This window comes from Taudactylus pleione, unplaced genomic scaffold (assembly GCF_031769625.1).
Source record: "Taudactylus pleione unplaced genomic scaffold, aTauple2 ptg000135l, whole genome shotgun sequence".
NCBI lineage: Eukaryota > Metazoa > Chordata > Amphibia > Anura > Myobatrachidae > Taudactylus > Taudactylus pleione.
Window position 1 is genome coordinate 7,569,191 of NW_028284537.1, and position 17,206 is coordinate 7,586,396.

The 17,206-nt window shown below is 41.4% G+C and overlaps 1 protein-coding gene across 3 annotated transcripts in view; it reads left to right on the top strand.

Annotated features, from left to right (window-relative positions):
* The window catches only part of PRICKLE2 (prickle planar cell polarity protein 2), a 318,781-nt gene that overhangs the window by 271,092 nt on the left and 30,483 nt on the right, over positions 1-17,206 (top strand). For all 3 annotated transcript variants that reach the window (XM_088473394.1, XM_088473396.1, XM_088473395.1), the window contains 3 exons: positions 5,201-5,338; positions 9,313-9,516; positions 14,377-14,563. In XM_088473394.1, coding sequence (XP_088329520.1) covers positions 5,201-5,338; positions 9,313-9,516; positions 14,377-14,563 — 529 coding nt within the window. The remainder of the gene's footprint in view (positions 1-5,200; positions 5,339-9,312; positions 9,517-14,376; positions 14,564-17,206) is intronic.

Here is a 17,206-nt window from a genome sequence, read left to right on the forward strand (position 1 = left end):
GGTTTGGGCCCAGTTATTTTGTGGTTACGCAAAAAAAAATCAAACCACCAGATTTTTGGTTACAGAAACCTTGTACCCACAGTACTAGGAGAGTCCACAGTCTTCATAACTTATCTCAGATCACATCTTCAGCTGGATAACTGTGAGTACAAAGAGTGTATATTGTTGCCCAAAGTATTACATTACATATTTTTTGTTTCCTGGGGAAACGGTTGTCAAACCTTATCTTTTTGATGCTGGTGCCCAAGGGGCATTCTTTCAGGTTCTACACAGAGGAACATGTCAAACTAACAGTCATTTTTACTCTCTCACCTGTTTAGAGTTTTTTAGATGCCATAGTTAATACGCATCACTCTGAAAAAAATACCTTGTTTGGGGGGGTAGGATCTGAGAACAAGTTTTAAACGCGCTGGATGTCTTTTCTACCCAACGTTTTCATATTTATTTTTCAATCATCACCTGTGGAGACCTAAAAATAAGCCAAAAGCTCTCTGTTGGCCTGGCCAGCAACATACCAAGCGATTTAAGACGTGGCCCGTTAGTAGCAGGATTAATTGGCTCCATTTTAAGAAAAGACTTTACAGAAATTTTGTTTAAACAAAGCTTTGTATACAGTATTTAATATACTCACTGCTCTAATGCATAAGATTTATTATATCATGTTCCATATACAATTGAGATGGAAATAATTTAGCTATTTTCTTATTGTAGCTGCGATTGCGGCTACATGTTTAGACAGACGAGGTTTAATTAATAGCATGGTACAGTGTATATATAGGTTACAGTATAATGACCAATCAACGTCTGTCATTTTTCTAGTGCAGGTTCAATAAGGTTTACAGAATTTTTCTGCACTTACCACCATGTTTTTATTTATTTTTTATTTATTAATAGTTATTTTATCTAGTGCCAGCATATTCTGTTGCGCGTTACAATTAGGAACAAACGGTTATAAAACAAGGCTGGGTAATTTCAAACAGACATAAAGGTAAGAGGGCCCTGCTCGCAAGCATATAGTCTGTAGGGAAATAGGCCTTGATACACAAGGATAGGTGCTACCTATTGCCAGGGCTGTAACTAGGGTAGTGCGACCAGTGCCATGGCACAGGGCACTGCAGGGCAGGGGGCGCTGTTTGGGCCTGTCAATTTTTCTGTTTATTATCATTCTCACTAGTAGCTTCCTCTTCTTTTATCCCCAGCATCTCCTGGCCATACCCTAGCTCATCCCTGGCCCTTCCCCATGAAGTCATGGCCCTTTTTCATGTGCACTATCTTAGGTCCCTATTTAAAAAATGGGGGGGAGGGCCTCAATGCTCTCTCTGGCACAGGGCACCAAAAAGTCTAGCTACTGCTCTGACTATTGCATATCGGTCCAGCCAGATTGCAGAGGTTCATGTGGGGGCTATATAATCCAGTCGCACAGGAATGTTGGCCTATGGTCAAGGAGGTGAAAGTGAAGAAAGCCAAAATATGTAAAGTTATGTGTGGACTTTATAGCGGGGATGTAATTGGGTAAGATAGCTTATGGAGGTTATGTGGGTGGTTCTGGAAAGAAGACTTTATTTTACTATTGCCGAAATTCAATAAAGAAAATTAAAAAAGAGGTTCCTCTTCAAGACTTAACGAGCTAGAACTATCCTAAAAGTGCAATTTATTTTTTGTGTGCCGTTTGGAAAAGCAGGCACTGAAAACAAACAATCGTTTTGATATAACATTACACATACACAGTTGGATCCTCTATTCCAACCATGTTTCCTATCTGGAAGATGTTATCGTGAGCCTTTTGAGAGATATTTTCTCAGCAGTAAAAGCCAGCGTAATGTCTTTATTGCAGCTTAATTTTCAATTCCTAGTGTCTCGACACAGACTTCATCACCCTGTTATTTTAGGCACATTGCCTTGCAGTATGAAAATGATGGATGAACAACCGCTTGTATACAAGTCTTTATCGGCTTTAATATTCATTATTGACACTCGTTTTAAAGCCATTTGATAAGCCATTGATCTGTGGCCTCTTATGTTTTCCATTATCAGCAGCAGAATTATGTTCCAGGAATGCCCTGGAAGCCTGCCTGGGGCTTGTATGACCATAAATACTGGCGGAACATCCATAGACTAACTAAGGATGCACAGCGTGCATGTTAACTTAAGTGTTTAATCTTTTTTTATTTCTGGCAATTAAAGCTTTAAATACAACAATAGATGGTCCATTCCCTGTTATTGAGGGGCTGTGTCCATCACCTATGTCCCACTAAACTGTTTTGGACAGGTTTGTCCCTATTTAAGAGGAAAGTTGGGAGTTCTACAGTATATCAGGTTTGTTCACTGCTACTTTGCATTTCAGTTTATACAAATGTGCCTTTAGGGAAGTGGAATGGGATGGTGGTGAGCTAATGCATTACAGGCTGGGCATACATTATGCAATTATCTGGCCGATCCACCAGATATTGGCAGATCGGCCAGATAATTGTACAGTGTATTTGCACAACCAACCACAAATTACAGTTCTTTCGGACATGCCAAATCATCTGGTATGTCCGAAAGATGCGATAATTTGTGAGCTTCTAATAGGCCACATTGGGCAGTGTTTGTGCTGCCGGAGGCAGAGTGCCGACACTTCCCCTGTTCCTTCATGGGGGAGGAACAGGGAAATGTTGCGATGCGCAGCTGAGGCAGCTCCTCCATTGCTCCTCTACTTGGGCACAGCATACCACACATAGGGTGTGCGCACAGCGTGACTTTACTGCGTATGTCGCGCGTGTAAACTGCCAATCTACATGCTTTTGCTGGCAGTGGTGCTACTTATAACAACATAACAAGGTAGGAGAACGAACTAGCTCCTCCCGCTCAGAGGCGAGCTATGCCAGGCAATTAAATCAGTTCCTGAGCGGGCAACCGTGGGCATAAATTGTATTTTGCCCACCCCCGGACCACTCCTTATGCTGGCTGTGCATTGGGGCGATGGGCATTCGGTCCAACATTGTGCAGCAGATCAAACCTAGCAACCATCTCTACCGACCGCAGGAACGCACAATCGCCGGTACACACTGAACATTGTAGATGATTTGTTCTTTAAGAAATGGAAAAAAAAGCCCAATTATCCCTCCGGTGTGTACCCAGCTTTAGTTTTGCCCTGCCAGGTCTGCCAATGACACTGCAATGGCTGCCTCAGCCTGCCCGTCATAGGGCAGCAGCGCAGCTGAAAAAGGCCCCCAGAGAGCAAACAGCCGTGTGGGCGCATCTAAAGCCCGGCGCCCCCCTGCAATGCTTAGCCCGCGGACTGCATTGCATCGGCCTTGTCCATGAAGTAAAAGATCACCTCTCACTTATTGCAATTAAAGAAAAATTCATGTAAAATGATGTAAAATCCACCAATTTGTCTTTTTAAGACCAAATAATGTCATGGCCTCAATACTGTTAAAGGCTGCATCTGATGAATATTGCTTCAGCCTAAAAAATGTCCGCCTTCTCTTTCTGTTGGTCATACCTGCCTACTCTCCCGAATTGCTCAGTAGACTCACCAGTGAGGGTCCCCCCAGAGTAGGCCACCCACTTCCCTAATGAGGTGGGAGAAATGCAAGTGCGATGATACTATTAGTAGGACATTGTGGTATTGCACAGTGGTGGGCGTGGCCACGATAACTCATTATGCGGAACCACACCCCCACAATTGCCACATGGACCTTTCCCTCTGCTAATTCCTTGATGAATGATCCATAATTGAGGCATAAATGGTGTAAGTGACAGATACACGTTAACTTCATCTAGAACGGACCATCCGTTTTATGGTTATTGAAACAAGTTTAGCTCAAGCTCCCATCCCTTTCCCAAATATAGTAACATTGGAAGACCTAATGCAGCCTGTACACCAATGAGCAATGCATGAAACCAGTAGAGATACCTGCATGCAGAAAAAGAGCTGTTAGCCATATTAACTAGATATATGCCATTCGGTTCTCCAGAAATCCGAATCCACACGAATTTTGTGATTTATTTTTTATATTTGACAGATCCAAATCGCAGTTCTGATCTCTTGGGGAGATCTGGATAGATCAGAGTCGCAGTTCTGATCTTTCCGCGGTTCGAAATTCTTATTTTAAATCTTGATTTTGGGTTTTGGATTGCAAAAAGTACATGATTTTAGCTGTTTTTAAAAACTTTTTAGCAAATTAAAAAAAAAACACAGATCCAAAACACTTGAGGGTGGTTTTGCAAAACCAAAACACAAAGATGAATACAGATCCAAAACATGGAGGTCAGCGCACATCTCTAGTATTAACCAACCATATTAATTTTTTTTTTTTCTAGCGCAGTTCCCAAAATAAAGGCAAAAGGCTGATTGGATGCTGTGAATTACTGTGCCTGTTTTTGCGCTGTGCGCCATTTTTCATAAGTTCTTGCTTGAGCTCATGTCATAAGGAGGGAGCACGGACGTGGCGCTGACCCAACAGTATTGCAGAGACGCAAGATGCATCACAACAAGAGGATAACCTCACTAGATCTATCTCATTATCAAATTGTTATATTCTTGTCGTTAGATCTTCAGCTTTATCCTGGATTTTGGCATAATATAGCTTTTTTTTTGTTTGTTTGTTTGGACAGCATCATTGTCTGGCAAGCTGAACTGTTTTTATATTCACTGCGCTATGGTCAATACTATTTCTGCATTCACTCCTCAAAGCTGAGGAAATACAGTATGTCCAGGCGTTAGATGAAAAGGGCGGTGTTTGAAAAAAACAGTTAATTCAGAGCATTAGTTAAGGCAGCACAGAGTATTTCAGATCAATGCACTGCTTGTCCAGTTTAGAGGGTGGGGGTTGACAAGCAACTGCTTCAGTCTGAGCTTCTTAAACATCAGCAGCCAAGGGCAGAACTATAGCCATAGCAGTGGGTGCAAGGTAGGGAAGACTGTGGGCAGACTGTGTATTGGTCGTTGTGTGTGTTGTGTCATTTTCCAAGCAGTGTTACAGCAAACAGCTGCCCGGTTTTCATGTTATAATTGCTCTGCAATCTTTTCGATTGATTTTTGCTCTGCAGCAGCCTTGTTGCAGCCTTTCCCGCATAGAAAAACAGCCAATATTTCATACTAATCCTAAATATTTAGAAATGTCTTAGTTGTCATTGATTTTCAATGTCTGAAACAGTATGACTCATATAATTGCAGAAGGTTCGAGAGCTGAAATCTCTCCTTTTGTTCCAGGTTCGCTACTGCAATTCTCTGGATGAGGAGGAAAAGCGAGAGCTAAAGCTGTTTAGCAACCAAAGAAAACGAGAGAATTTGGGGAGAGGAAATGTCAGGCCATTCCCGGTGACCATGACGGGAGCCATCTGCGAGCAGGTAAATACAGGCTGCTGATTAAATGGTTTGGGTATGAAATCCCAGCTGTCGGGATGTCGCTGGTCAGAATACCAACAGCAGCATCCCGACAGTCAGAATCCTGACACCCATACAGAAGACAGTTAAGTGTTTTTCTAACCCCTACCCTAACCCTAACCTTCCCCCCCTAGTGCCTAAGCCTAACCTCCCCCTTCCCCACACTCTATACCGAACACCCCCCTCCCTGGTGTCTAAACCTAACCTCCCCCTCCCCGCACCCTAATCCTAACTCTCCCACCCTGGTGCCTAATCCTAGCTCTCCCACTAGTGCCTAACCCTGCACCCTAACCTCCCCCTAACACACCGATACTTACCTTCAGGATGCCGGCGGTCGGTATACTGGTGCCGGGATCCCGACTTGTCGGGATTTTGGCGCCAGTATTCAGACCGTCGGCATGCCGACTACATCCCGATTAAACTGGTGGTCCATTGTTTCAATAATACAAATCACAGGACACCACATTTGGACACGTTTGGCACTGCAGCCAAAGCTGGGAGACCGGGACATTGTGTAAGATGAATCTGTTTTTTGTGATGTCCACATATAGGGGCTGATTCTAAGGGATATATTTACTAAAGTGCGGGTTTATAGAAGTGGATATGTTGCCCGTAGCAACCACTCAGATTCTAGCTATTATCTTCTAGAAGGTGCTAGATAAATGATAAGTAGTATCAGATTGGTTGATATGGGCAACGCCTCCACTTCTATAAACCCGCACTTTAATAAATATACCCTCAAGTCGGACATGTACGCTAATTTTGCTTGGTCAACCAGTTTGTGTAAATGTGGCAATATGGTGGAAGATGTACTGTATCAAACCAACTAAAAGGATAAATGGAGACGTGGCCCATAGCAACATATCAGCCTTTAACTATAATTTATCAAGTACGTTTAGTAAAATGATAGCTAGTAACTGATTGGTTGCTATAGGCAACTTCTCCAACTGTCCTTGAATTCTGATGTGTTCATTGGTCATTTGGATTTTCATTTGTAGCTAGGTATACCTGTTTGGTTAGAGCATACTGTACCTCCCCAACTGTCCTGAACCAAGGGCTCTGTCCCAGCAATATGTCAACTGTCCCATCCCCTTGCTAAAAGCTGCATGTGTACAAAGGCTGTTTAAGGCCAGAGCTCCTCTATGGAAATAGAAAAGCAGAGGCAGTGGATTTAGACCTAAAGCTTCATATGTCATAGTCACTTGTTGAGACTGAAAAATTGGCCCCCATCCATGATGTCATCAGCAGACTCAAAGCCGCAGAAGGGGGCAGGGATGTATGCCGGGGTGCTTATGAGCTCACTCTCTGAAGACAGAAGATTTATAAACTGCAGGTACCATAGGAAACATTCTGCTAAACTACATAAATTATACAGAATGTAGTAGAAAAATAAATAATCCCTCTTTTGGGTTTATTATGCGCACGCCAGCGGACATTGCCTCTGGGCAATCGTTCAAGCGAGCACATTCAGAGCAGTCTCTGAGATTGCCTTCCCAGGGGAACGAGATACAAGAGAACTCATCTGGCCATTAAAGCCTAAACACATTCAACACAACCATGCTAGAATTGGCAGAGGACAGAAATAAAATGCCTAATTATATGGCCAAACATTCCTGAAGCCTCACACTATAAAGATTTGTAACAATAAATGCGTGTGTCATTATAACCAATGTAAAAATGTGTTTCAAACAGGTCACTGTTATTAGACCAGATAATGCTACAATTCATTATTGGGTATCACAGACCTTTTAGTAACGTTGGGATTAAATTAGAAATCTAATTTAATGCCTTGTTGTTATACCCTAGTGATCTAATTTCTGCTCACAATTTCCTCTGGCACTTTCACGTATTCTGCACTGACATAATTATAGCTGCACAAAAGGTTTTCGTCAGGTTTTAATGAAGGTCGTGTCTAGGAGAGAACTGATGAAGAGTTTAGTCACAGCTCCCATTTTAGTTTATTTAAATCCTTTTTAAGACTCTATAAGAACATTACTTTGTCATATAATCCTGGCATGTGAGACGCCGCTGCTCGAACCTCCTTTTTTGCTGGGTTTTTTTTTTTAGCTCATTTGGCCGGACATGCCCCCTGAGGAGGCTGTAAGTCCTGAGGCATCACATCAGGATGGGTTCTTAAGGCTAAGCAGTTTGTGTTATTAGATGCAGCCTCTCACGATACAGTCTGTAATAGGCTCCCTGGGACCTGCATTAATGACCTGTGCTGCTAAATAATGAGAAGATACCACTGTGACAAGAGGAGCTGGGTTGTAGTGTGATAATAGCATGTACAATGTGGGTATATTCCACACCGGCAACAAAAGTCTACGCAGATAACCAATTCCTTTAAGATCATCACATGTGGAGTTGCACACAATTTTACGGTCGTAGATGGCATTTTTCTGTACCACGAAACTCTCTGCCTAGGAATAACTCTTTAAACTCTACACTTGGCCAACCCAGAGGAAAGCTGATGAAAGGACACATCCTGGTTGCCCTGGACAGTCTCTGCAGGCAAATGGATATTGCCGTTGGCCTGGGAAAAAGCATGACATCAGCAGGCAATGCCAAAGACACTCAAAAGGAGCTTGGTTAGGGATTGAGGTCAACAGGCCCATTAGTGACAAAGACATCAGCCAACTGAACAAAGGAATGTCGGCGTGTAGGCGGGTTCGTTTCATGGTGGCACAGTGGTTAGCATTGCTGAAACACAGCCCTGGAGTTTAAACCTGAATAGGGCCCTATCAGTTTGGAGTTTGTATGTTCTTTCCACGTTGGTGTGTGTTTGGCAAAGAATTTAGACTGAAAGCTCAAGAAGAGCAGTATCTGAAATAAACGATTGGACATCATTTGTTGCCACTATTTTGATAAAGATTATTAACAATAATAATAATAATAGCTATGTTACACTGAAAAACCTGGTTGACAGGGATAATTTTGTTGTATTATCCCAGAGCAATTTAAAAGTGATTGGGTCACCCATTTTTTTAAATATGTTCTACACCGATAATCATGATTATATATTGTTTTCTTCTTTGGACTGTGAGATCATAGGGTCTGGGATTCTGTACTTCATCTTAAAGTCTATGCCAGGGGTTCCCACTGTGCCATGGCACCCTGGGATGTCTCGGGGTACTTGCGGGGGTGCCATGGCTTGATGATCCAAGACCAAATACACAATTATATATGGTCAATGTGATAGGCAAAACTAGTGCTGGTGGCGGCCAAACATAAAATATGTGGACATACAGAAGCACAACTCTGTCCACCAGCATATAACTGACCCTAAGGGTGACATATTAGCACAATTTACTTAATTTATTAATTTTTGCAGAATTTCTCAATAAGAAACTTTTGGCCTAGGGGTGCCATGAAAACAATGCCGATACTCTAAGGCACCGTGGTTCAAGAAAGTTTGGGAAACGCTGGTCTTTGCTGATAATTTGTATTTTTTTAAACAACCATTTTGTATTATAATGTCCCTTGTATACTATCGCCATGTCTTCTAAGTACGGAGCATCCAATTTTCCACTTACATTGTTCTTGTACCCAAATGTCTCCAGAATTGAACATCTGCAGGAGCAGGATTGATAAGGAAATGTAATAAAGGATTTTGCAAGTTTCAGCATTTGTTGGTACTATTGTGCACAAAAATGTAATAACCATAAGATGAGAATTTTTTTTTCACCTACGGGTAAAAATGACGCTACATTTTTGCTATCCGTAGACTTACTGAGAGTAGGCAAACATTTATCAGCGCTTGTGTGATGAGGGCTATTATATCATTTGCAGAGCACTTGATGAATGAGAGTTTTCTTACTATTATATATGATGAGCACTTTCCGATTTTTATTATTATTATTATATAAGTGTTATTGTTATTTCCCGCTGTCAGTAGATGTCTATACGATTTCCATGAGCCGTTTCTCCTTGCTTTGCAGTGCGGAGGTCAGATCAATGGAGGGGACATAGCCGTGTTCGCATCAAGGGCCGGGCATGGCATTTGTTGGCACCCTCAATGCTTTGTTTGCACCATATGTAACGAGCTGCTGGTCGACCTGATTTACTTCTATCAGGAGGGGAAGATCTATTGTGGCCGGCACCACGCGGAGTGCCTGAAGCCTCGGTGTGCAGCCTGTGACGAGGTAAGAACAGACCAGACTAATCGCACAAAATCCAAAGCTCCCTTGGGCTCAATGACACACATGGCGGTCCATAGGATTTCAATATTCTGCTCTCTGTTCCTGTCAATCTCATGAATTTACTTACCAAGTATTATAACCTTCTCACTCTCTCGAAATCTGTGCCACTTAAGGCCTACTAAACCTTACAGCCAATATAACAATTCTAAAGTGTGTGTAAGGGTTCCCAAGCAGATTATTGAGAGCATGTCTTGCAGTATACATGGCCCCGGTTATTCAGTGTTTTTGACTCAAGGAGGCTCCCTGGAAGTCTTGTGTACATCAGCAAAATGCTTCCTCCCAATCACAACTTCAATTCAGTTATCTGCAGTTCTGGGAAGTGTTTCAAAAGTTGCTATGTGTGAGTGGTACTACTAAGCGATTTATGGATCAGGTTATAATTGTTATTGTAGGTCTTGTAGCCCACTGTGTTTAAGGCTTCTTGGATCTCCTGCTGGATGTGGGACCACCACCAGCAGGATGATTCATTTCTGGGATGCATAATACACTTCAGTGATGGGAAATCAATTATGTTGTTTGACCATTCTAGTACTTTGAATGGTCAGCGCCAGCGACTAAGGAATAGTGTAAACAGGTGCCCGCTCTGTATACACAGACACACATTCCTGCAGGGGGCCTTTGGTCACATTGGAACATGGAATTTAGCAGCATTTAAGGACGTACAGTCCTATCTAGTCACTTAGTCTGTGTGTGTCTGATGTGTTAGATATTATGAGGGGTGGGTGGATTACAATTTTTGTCATCTTTACTATCTGCAATTTAACAGTATCAATATGTTTTTTCCCATGTTCTTGAATGTTATTATTGTATGGGTCTTCACCACAGCTTGGAAACTCTTCCAATGAATCTTATTCGCTTCTCATAAGAAGATTTGTGTTACCCTTATGTTGCCTTTCAGTCCTCCTCCAATTTCAAAGTGTCAGCCTTTGTTACAGAAATCCTCAAAGTGCTGCCTTCTAAAATACTATTCATACTTTTCCTTCGCACTACTAATAAGTCTTCCTATACAGCTAAGTATCTATGGGCTTTTCCCACTGTCTAACGACACTACTCTTACTTACTTCATATCATCCGGTACTATCACTGGCATATTTATGAAAGGAAGATGAGCCCAATTGCTTCTCGCTGACAAGGGGCACTCTTTTATATTTTTAACTCAGGATTGAGATAACAGAACTATTCCTTGCTACCACTTCCTTTCTCAATGTATGTAAAGAACACCCTGTTTAATGGGCGTGTGGGTGTGTGTATTTACAGTATATATATATATATATATATATATATATATATGTGTATATATAGTCTATTATAGTGTAGCCTGTGCTTATATATAAGCTATTAAAAAGGCACTTCTTAATTGGCACTTAGCCAAATAAATTGTATTCACATGAGTAAACCAACGTTTCGGGACTCACACCCCCTCCCCCCATATATGCTGCCATCTTTGAGTCAAAGAGATTCTGAATGAAGTGCAGAGACAGTCAACTACTTTTAAAGGGGATTCCACCCAATTTCCATGATAATAATAATGTTACACTCACATACACATAGATATATTTTTCCCTTTGGCCGTTTCTTGTGTAGCTGAGCCGCATTTGCCATTCTCTGATCACCTGGCATTACACCTGTCAGCAGCCTTTGAATAATTGTCACTTATTTAACACACATGGATGCACTTTTCTACTTTTATTTTATTCCTCCCTTTGTTTTTTTCCTTTCACTAATGTATGTAAAGATCACCCTATTTAATGGTTGTAATCCTCTCCTCTATTTGTGCTTTCACACTTTTAAATTTAAGCGTCATTTATTAAGCTAGGAAAAACCCTTTCTCCGGTGTCTTAACCAGAGAGAGGGCTTTTCTCAATTTATCAAAAGGTTAACATGAGAGATTTCTCTGGTGCTAACCTTGCGCCGCTTAACCCCATCGCTACAGATCTGTATGGGGACAGAGGCTTTACGGAATTGATCAAGTGATCAAAAGCTTTGCATTTCATCTCTTGGCAGTATACAGCATGCGCATTTCGCCGGCATCGCTGCTGCGTTTTTGCCTTTAGTAACCCTGAAATAAAAAAATTTCATAGCTAATAAAATCTGCATTGTCGTGATAAGTGGAAATGCTAATTTTTAGGTAGCGCCTATCATGAATAAATAGACCCCATAGTCTTTAAGACCACCTTTATATGCAATCCTTTCTCAGTCCATACAACGTCAAAGATCATAATAATATCACTGTGTGCAAAAAAACAATCATGCAGCCTCCTATAACACAAAACGAAGTGACATCCAACTTCAATGATTCAGATAAAATACAAATACGTGTTAAAGGTTGGCGCTTAATTGTGCCTTATATATATCAAAAGACCTGAATTACCCACAAAGTTAATGGGAAAGTAATGATTCCATTGATTCCATAGTAGACATACATAAAAACATAAAGAATCAAATAATAACAAACATGGGAATGTGGTTCCAAAAGACAGCCTCCTCACCAGAAATCAGCACTGCGGTGGGCTCTTGCTAGATGATAGCATAAGGTCCCGGGCTCAGCCGCTCGGCACCACCGCAGAAAGCTTAGTAAATCCAAGGTATCAGCAGGGTCATATTGATAAATAGACCTCATGTTGATTGAGAGATGCCCTATCACATTTAGACAGATCTATTATAGTGTAGCCTGTGCTTATACTCACAGAGGATGTGGCCATTTTGATGTAGACTGGACCAATATGACTGAACCAGCCTTCACATGAATTCTACCTATCAATTCATTAACAACCCATAAGATCACTTGAATATGGATCCTACACAAAATGGACACCTACACTGTGTTAAGCTTATCTACTTCTTCAAAAACCAGGGTCATGTGTACATTTTTATGCATGAACTAGTTCTAAATTTACAATGAAATAACTTGGATAAATTATTTCTGTTGTTGAAGTCTGCGTCCATTTTGAAACATTTCACTAAAACGTATAAACCATGTCAGTCAAAAAGACTTTACTCTTATTTAGAAAAATGAAAAATAAAAAAAAACTTTGCAATTTGTGCTATTAGCCAGTAATCTGCTATTTTATTATTGATTAGTGGTGTGTTTTTGAAGGGCTGACATTATGTGAAAATGCCTAAGGTTGCAGTCCCTACAGATGTTCTAGGAAATATTTCTGTGCATATGTGTCCTGGAAATAGCTGTTGTCTTATCTCACCTCAGTATGTTACTATTCAGCAAAAATCACACCACAAGCCACATCCCTTGATAGGATAAAGTAGGATTAAGCAGAGCCCGGAGGCCGTCTGCAGATTAACTTTTTTTTGTTGCAGTCGTGTGATCCCAAAGCACAAAAGGCTGTTAATGTTATATTATTTCCCCAAAATAAAATTCATCCACCGAATGAACAATTTTGCAATGTTTTTATGAGCTATATAAATTTTAGCAACCACTTCCAGAAACATTAATGTTATGATAAAGTGGATTAGAAAAAAAAACATTAACCCACACAGTAAGCAAAATACAGTATAGTCCTTCTTAAAGCAGCTAGAAAATATCATTGTCCCACAAGGCCTACAAATGAGGGGTTGAATTTTCACAGGAAGCTTTGTGAGACATGCAAATCACTCGCTATACACCCCTTGTGGCCAACTTCGCATACATAAACAATATTTAATAGCCCTGACACAGATAATATGCATAGCCATTACTATTGTTCAGTGAAGGGGAACAATGTGCTAACTAGAGATGTGCGGGTCCGGATTTCTGAAATTCGAACACGCCTGAATTTAGGGGTTCAAAGTAGGTTTGGTTTTACTTTTGTGTCCCGGTTCAAACCAAGTCCTGGTTCAGATCTGTTTTCGGTTCGTAACTCGGATTTAAAAACCGAATTGGGGTATTGGATTCGGACATTTTAGCTGTTTTTATCAACTTTTATTGATGTTTTTAATTGATTTTTAATTATTTTTTTAATCCAAATCCAAAACATGACGATTAATCCAGATCCAAAACCAAAACACGGGGTCTGCATACAGTGCTAATATATCCGCCACCATTTTAAAAATGAGACCACATAAATCCGAACCACACCTTCATATAGCGAAGCTGATACCTATTTAATGGTCCAAAGATCAGACATTGGGAAGGGTTGTCCTCTGCATATTTGCAGTTTTGGGGGCACCATCACCCTCAATAGACTCCAAAGAAGCGGTGCCCCCACACATAAAATCATTATCAAGTAAATTTGTGATGTTTGTGTATCAGCCCTGTTCTTTAATATGCGGGAGCTGTTCACCCTGGAAATGTAAAAATTAATTGATCGTTTTAAGAAACATGATGATGCATACATTAAAAAAATCTATTATACAATGTCAAAAAACTAACCTTGTATCACAGCTTTTACAATCATGATGTACGGAACACCAAGTACCATTGAAAAATGTTAATTATTTGAAATTAAAATGCCTTAGGCTAATCCACTTAACATCACATTTACCCATTACTTTTGTTTATACACAATGGAGGCAGCCATTTTGTGGGCTAAGAGCATCCTCTCATTTCACTGGGAACTAGTGACATCACTGAGATCCTACGTAACTGATAGACTGTGTTCTCGCTGAAATGATATTTGTCTCCTCAAATAATTGGGTAAGCACTTCTACCAAACTGCTCTTACCCATCCATCCATCCATCCAATTATTATTTTTTTTTATTTCCACACCGTTATCTCCATTGATCTGTCTTTCAGATATTTCATTTTCAAGTTTATGAACAATTCTTATCCGCAGAAAACCTGATTCCTCTCCCCCCCCCCCTTTTAGATTATTTTTGCAGATGAATGTACAGAAGCAGAAGGAAGACACTGGCACATGAAACATTTTTGTTGCTTTGAATGTGAAACCGTGCTCGGCGGTCAGAGGTACATTATGAAAGAAGGACGTCCCTACTGCTGTAACTGCTTCGAGTCCCTGTATGCAGAGTATTGTGACACCTGCGCTCAGCATATAGGTAAGAATCATTGCTTTCTTATTCTTTTATAAGTTGGTGGTTTTAAAGTGCCTAAATTCTGCATGGGTTGGGTACGGGATGCCGGCGTTCGGCAAACTGCCGAAGCCAGCATCCCGACAAGGTTAGGATACCTGTCGGTCGGTATTCTAACCCTCCCCCTCTCCCTACCCCTAACTCTACCTCCCCGGTGCCTAACCCTAATCTCCCCCCTAGTACCTAACCCTACCCCCTTAGTGCCACATCCCATTCTGCATAACGTCACTTGGCGTGCTTCTCACTACATATTGACGTAAGCCTATAACCTATTTCTTCATATATATTATTTACTTATGTAAGTGGAAGCTATGGATGTAGAAATTAAATATCATTAAAGTGGGGCTGTCATTTACACAAAGTGGAGGCGGCCATTTTGTGTGACCTATATATAGGAGATTGTAGCCTGTGAAATAAAACCTTGAGGTACACTGCATATAGAATTTGATTGGTTGCCACAAAATGGCTGCCTTCACCGTGTGCAGTTCAGATGACTACTTAAACGCACAGAAATAGAACAGCAGTCATTTAAAACAGCAGTATATTCACTTGACATTGCCAAGCTATACTTTTTTTCTTTTGAGATGTTAAGTAGTCATTTTAGCGTAATGATCCTTTATAACCATCTTCCATTTCCGACAAAGCAGATAATACTGTATCATTGCAAAATTCATGTGGAGAATAATTTGCCCAGCCACTGATGGTTTCAAGCAGGAAGTGTTCGCACAAGTAGATATTGCACAAGGATAATGGTATACTGAATAACCAACTCTTTATTTAACTTGTAAGAATTCAGTGATACACCAGTGAAAGCTGTGCAGCCTAATTGTTAATTGACTACATTGATTATTGATTAAGGAACAGATTATTGTGACTGATTATTTAAGGAACTGTAGCGGTGTGTCCGGTTAAAGCAGTCCGTTGCTATGTAATAGGAAAAGTAACCTTAGCGCTGTATCCTGTGCAGCGCATAACGTTGCGAATGAGTCTGTATACGAAGCACAACGGAACTTGGTGTCTAAAAAAGCCGCGGCCGCTGCGTCATGGCACTTCCTATATAGATTCAGACTCGCACAGACGTACAACTGTCGCATATCGAATTAATCAGTGCAGTCTGGAAGCAGTTTTGTCACATAACATTGCGACATAAGCCGCGTACACACTAGACAATATGCTCCATGAGCGATATCGTCTAGTATTTCCCCTGAACTGCCGGGATCAATGTCGTTAATGACATTGAGCATACACACTCAACGATATCGTTAACAATATCGTTCAGTGCTGGCACCCTCCCTCATCCCTGAACATGCACACTGACGATATTGTCAGGTTGGCCTGCATGTTCACGCGATGAAAGATATCGTCAACGATCCGCGGGAGCGGCACCGCTGGTCGTTTACCGCATACACAATGGACGATGTTGGACGCGATGAATAATAACAATATCGTTATCGTTCATATCGTCCAACTTATCATCTACTGTGTATGCGGCTTAAGACGCATTTTTGGGAGAACAAGATGCTCATTGCAAGCAGTGTCGCAAGGGACCTGGCGCCCCGAAAGAGCTGTTTGGCCTGACAGCAGCAATAGCGTATGAGGACAAATCTGTATGCTTCTGTGCAAAAAATCATTATTGTCTGCAGTTGCGCCTACGTGCTTTGCCTGATCATTGCCTACATGAAAATGCCTCATTACAGCCCAGTTGCACCTCTTCAGTCGCACGGGAATATAGGGCTGAAATACATACATATCGCTTGTACTGATTTATGGAAAAACACGCCAAATACTCTCTGCAAATTGGCGTATGCACCACACTCCATCAGCACCACACTCCATCAGTTCCAGTATGTGCTGGACTTTGGGACGTATTTTGCTGGAACTTGGGGCTATATTATTCATACAAGTCATGTATTTAATTTTCATCATACCGCACATCTGTGCTGTGTACGGCGCAGCCAGTATTTCCATTCTCCCATAAACAGGCTCTTTGCATAGGGTACTAATTAAGGGCTGGGTACGGGATCCCGACGGCCGGTATCCCATACTCGTATCCACGGGATCCACAGTCGGGATGCCGCTGTCGGTATTTTGACCGTCAGCATCCTGACGCCTACAGGTAAGTACCCCAACTCCAAACTCTCCCCCTAACACTAACCCGCCTTTCCTGCTGCCTAACTCTTCCCTACCGCAGTCTAACACCCGCCCCGCGCAGCCTAGCCCTACCCTCCCTGCTCCCTAACCCACCCCCTAGTACCTAGCCCTCCCCCTGATGCCTAACCCCAACCTAATATTTACCATCGGGATTTTGGCGGTGGTGTTTGTGGAGCTGGGATTGTTACCGCCGTCATCTTAATCGCCGGGATGCCGACTACATCCCCTAATTAACCCTCTATCTATTTGCTATGACAGGGACTCGCCCCTCACTACAGTTAAACAACACTAAAAACATTTTTCAACCAAGAAAGGCCGTCAAGATAATAGAGAGAGGAATACTTCCTTTTACTTTTATAAAATGGAAAAATCAGGACAAATTAAATTTATACCCCATTTTATCTTTATTAGACCTCTATGTTACGATTAATAAACCTGCTGTCCTCCAGTGATTACACA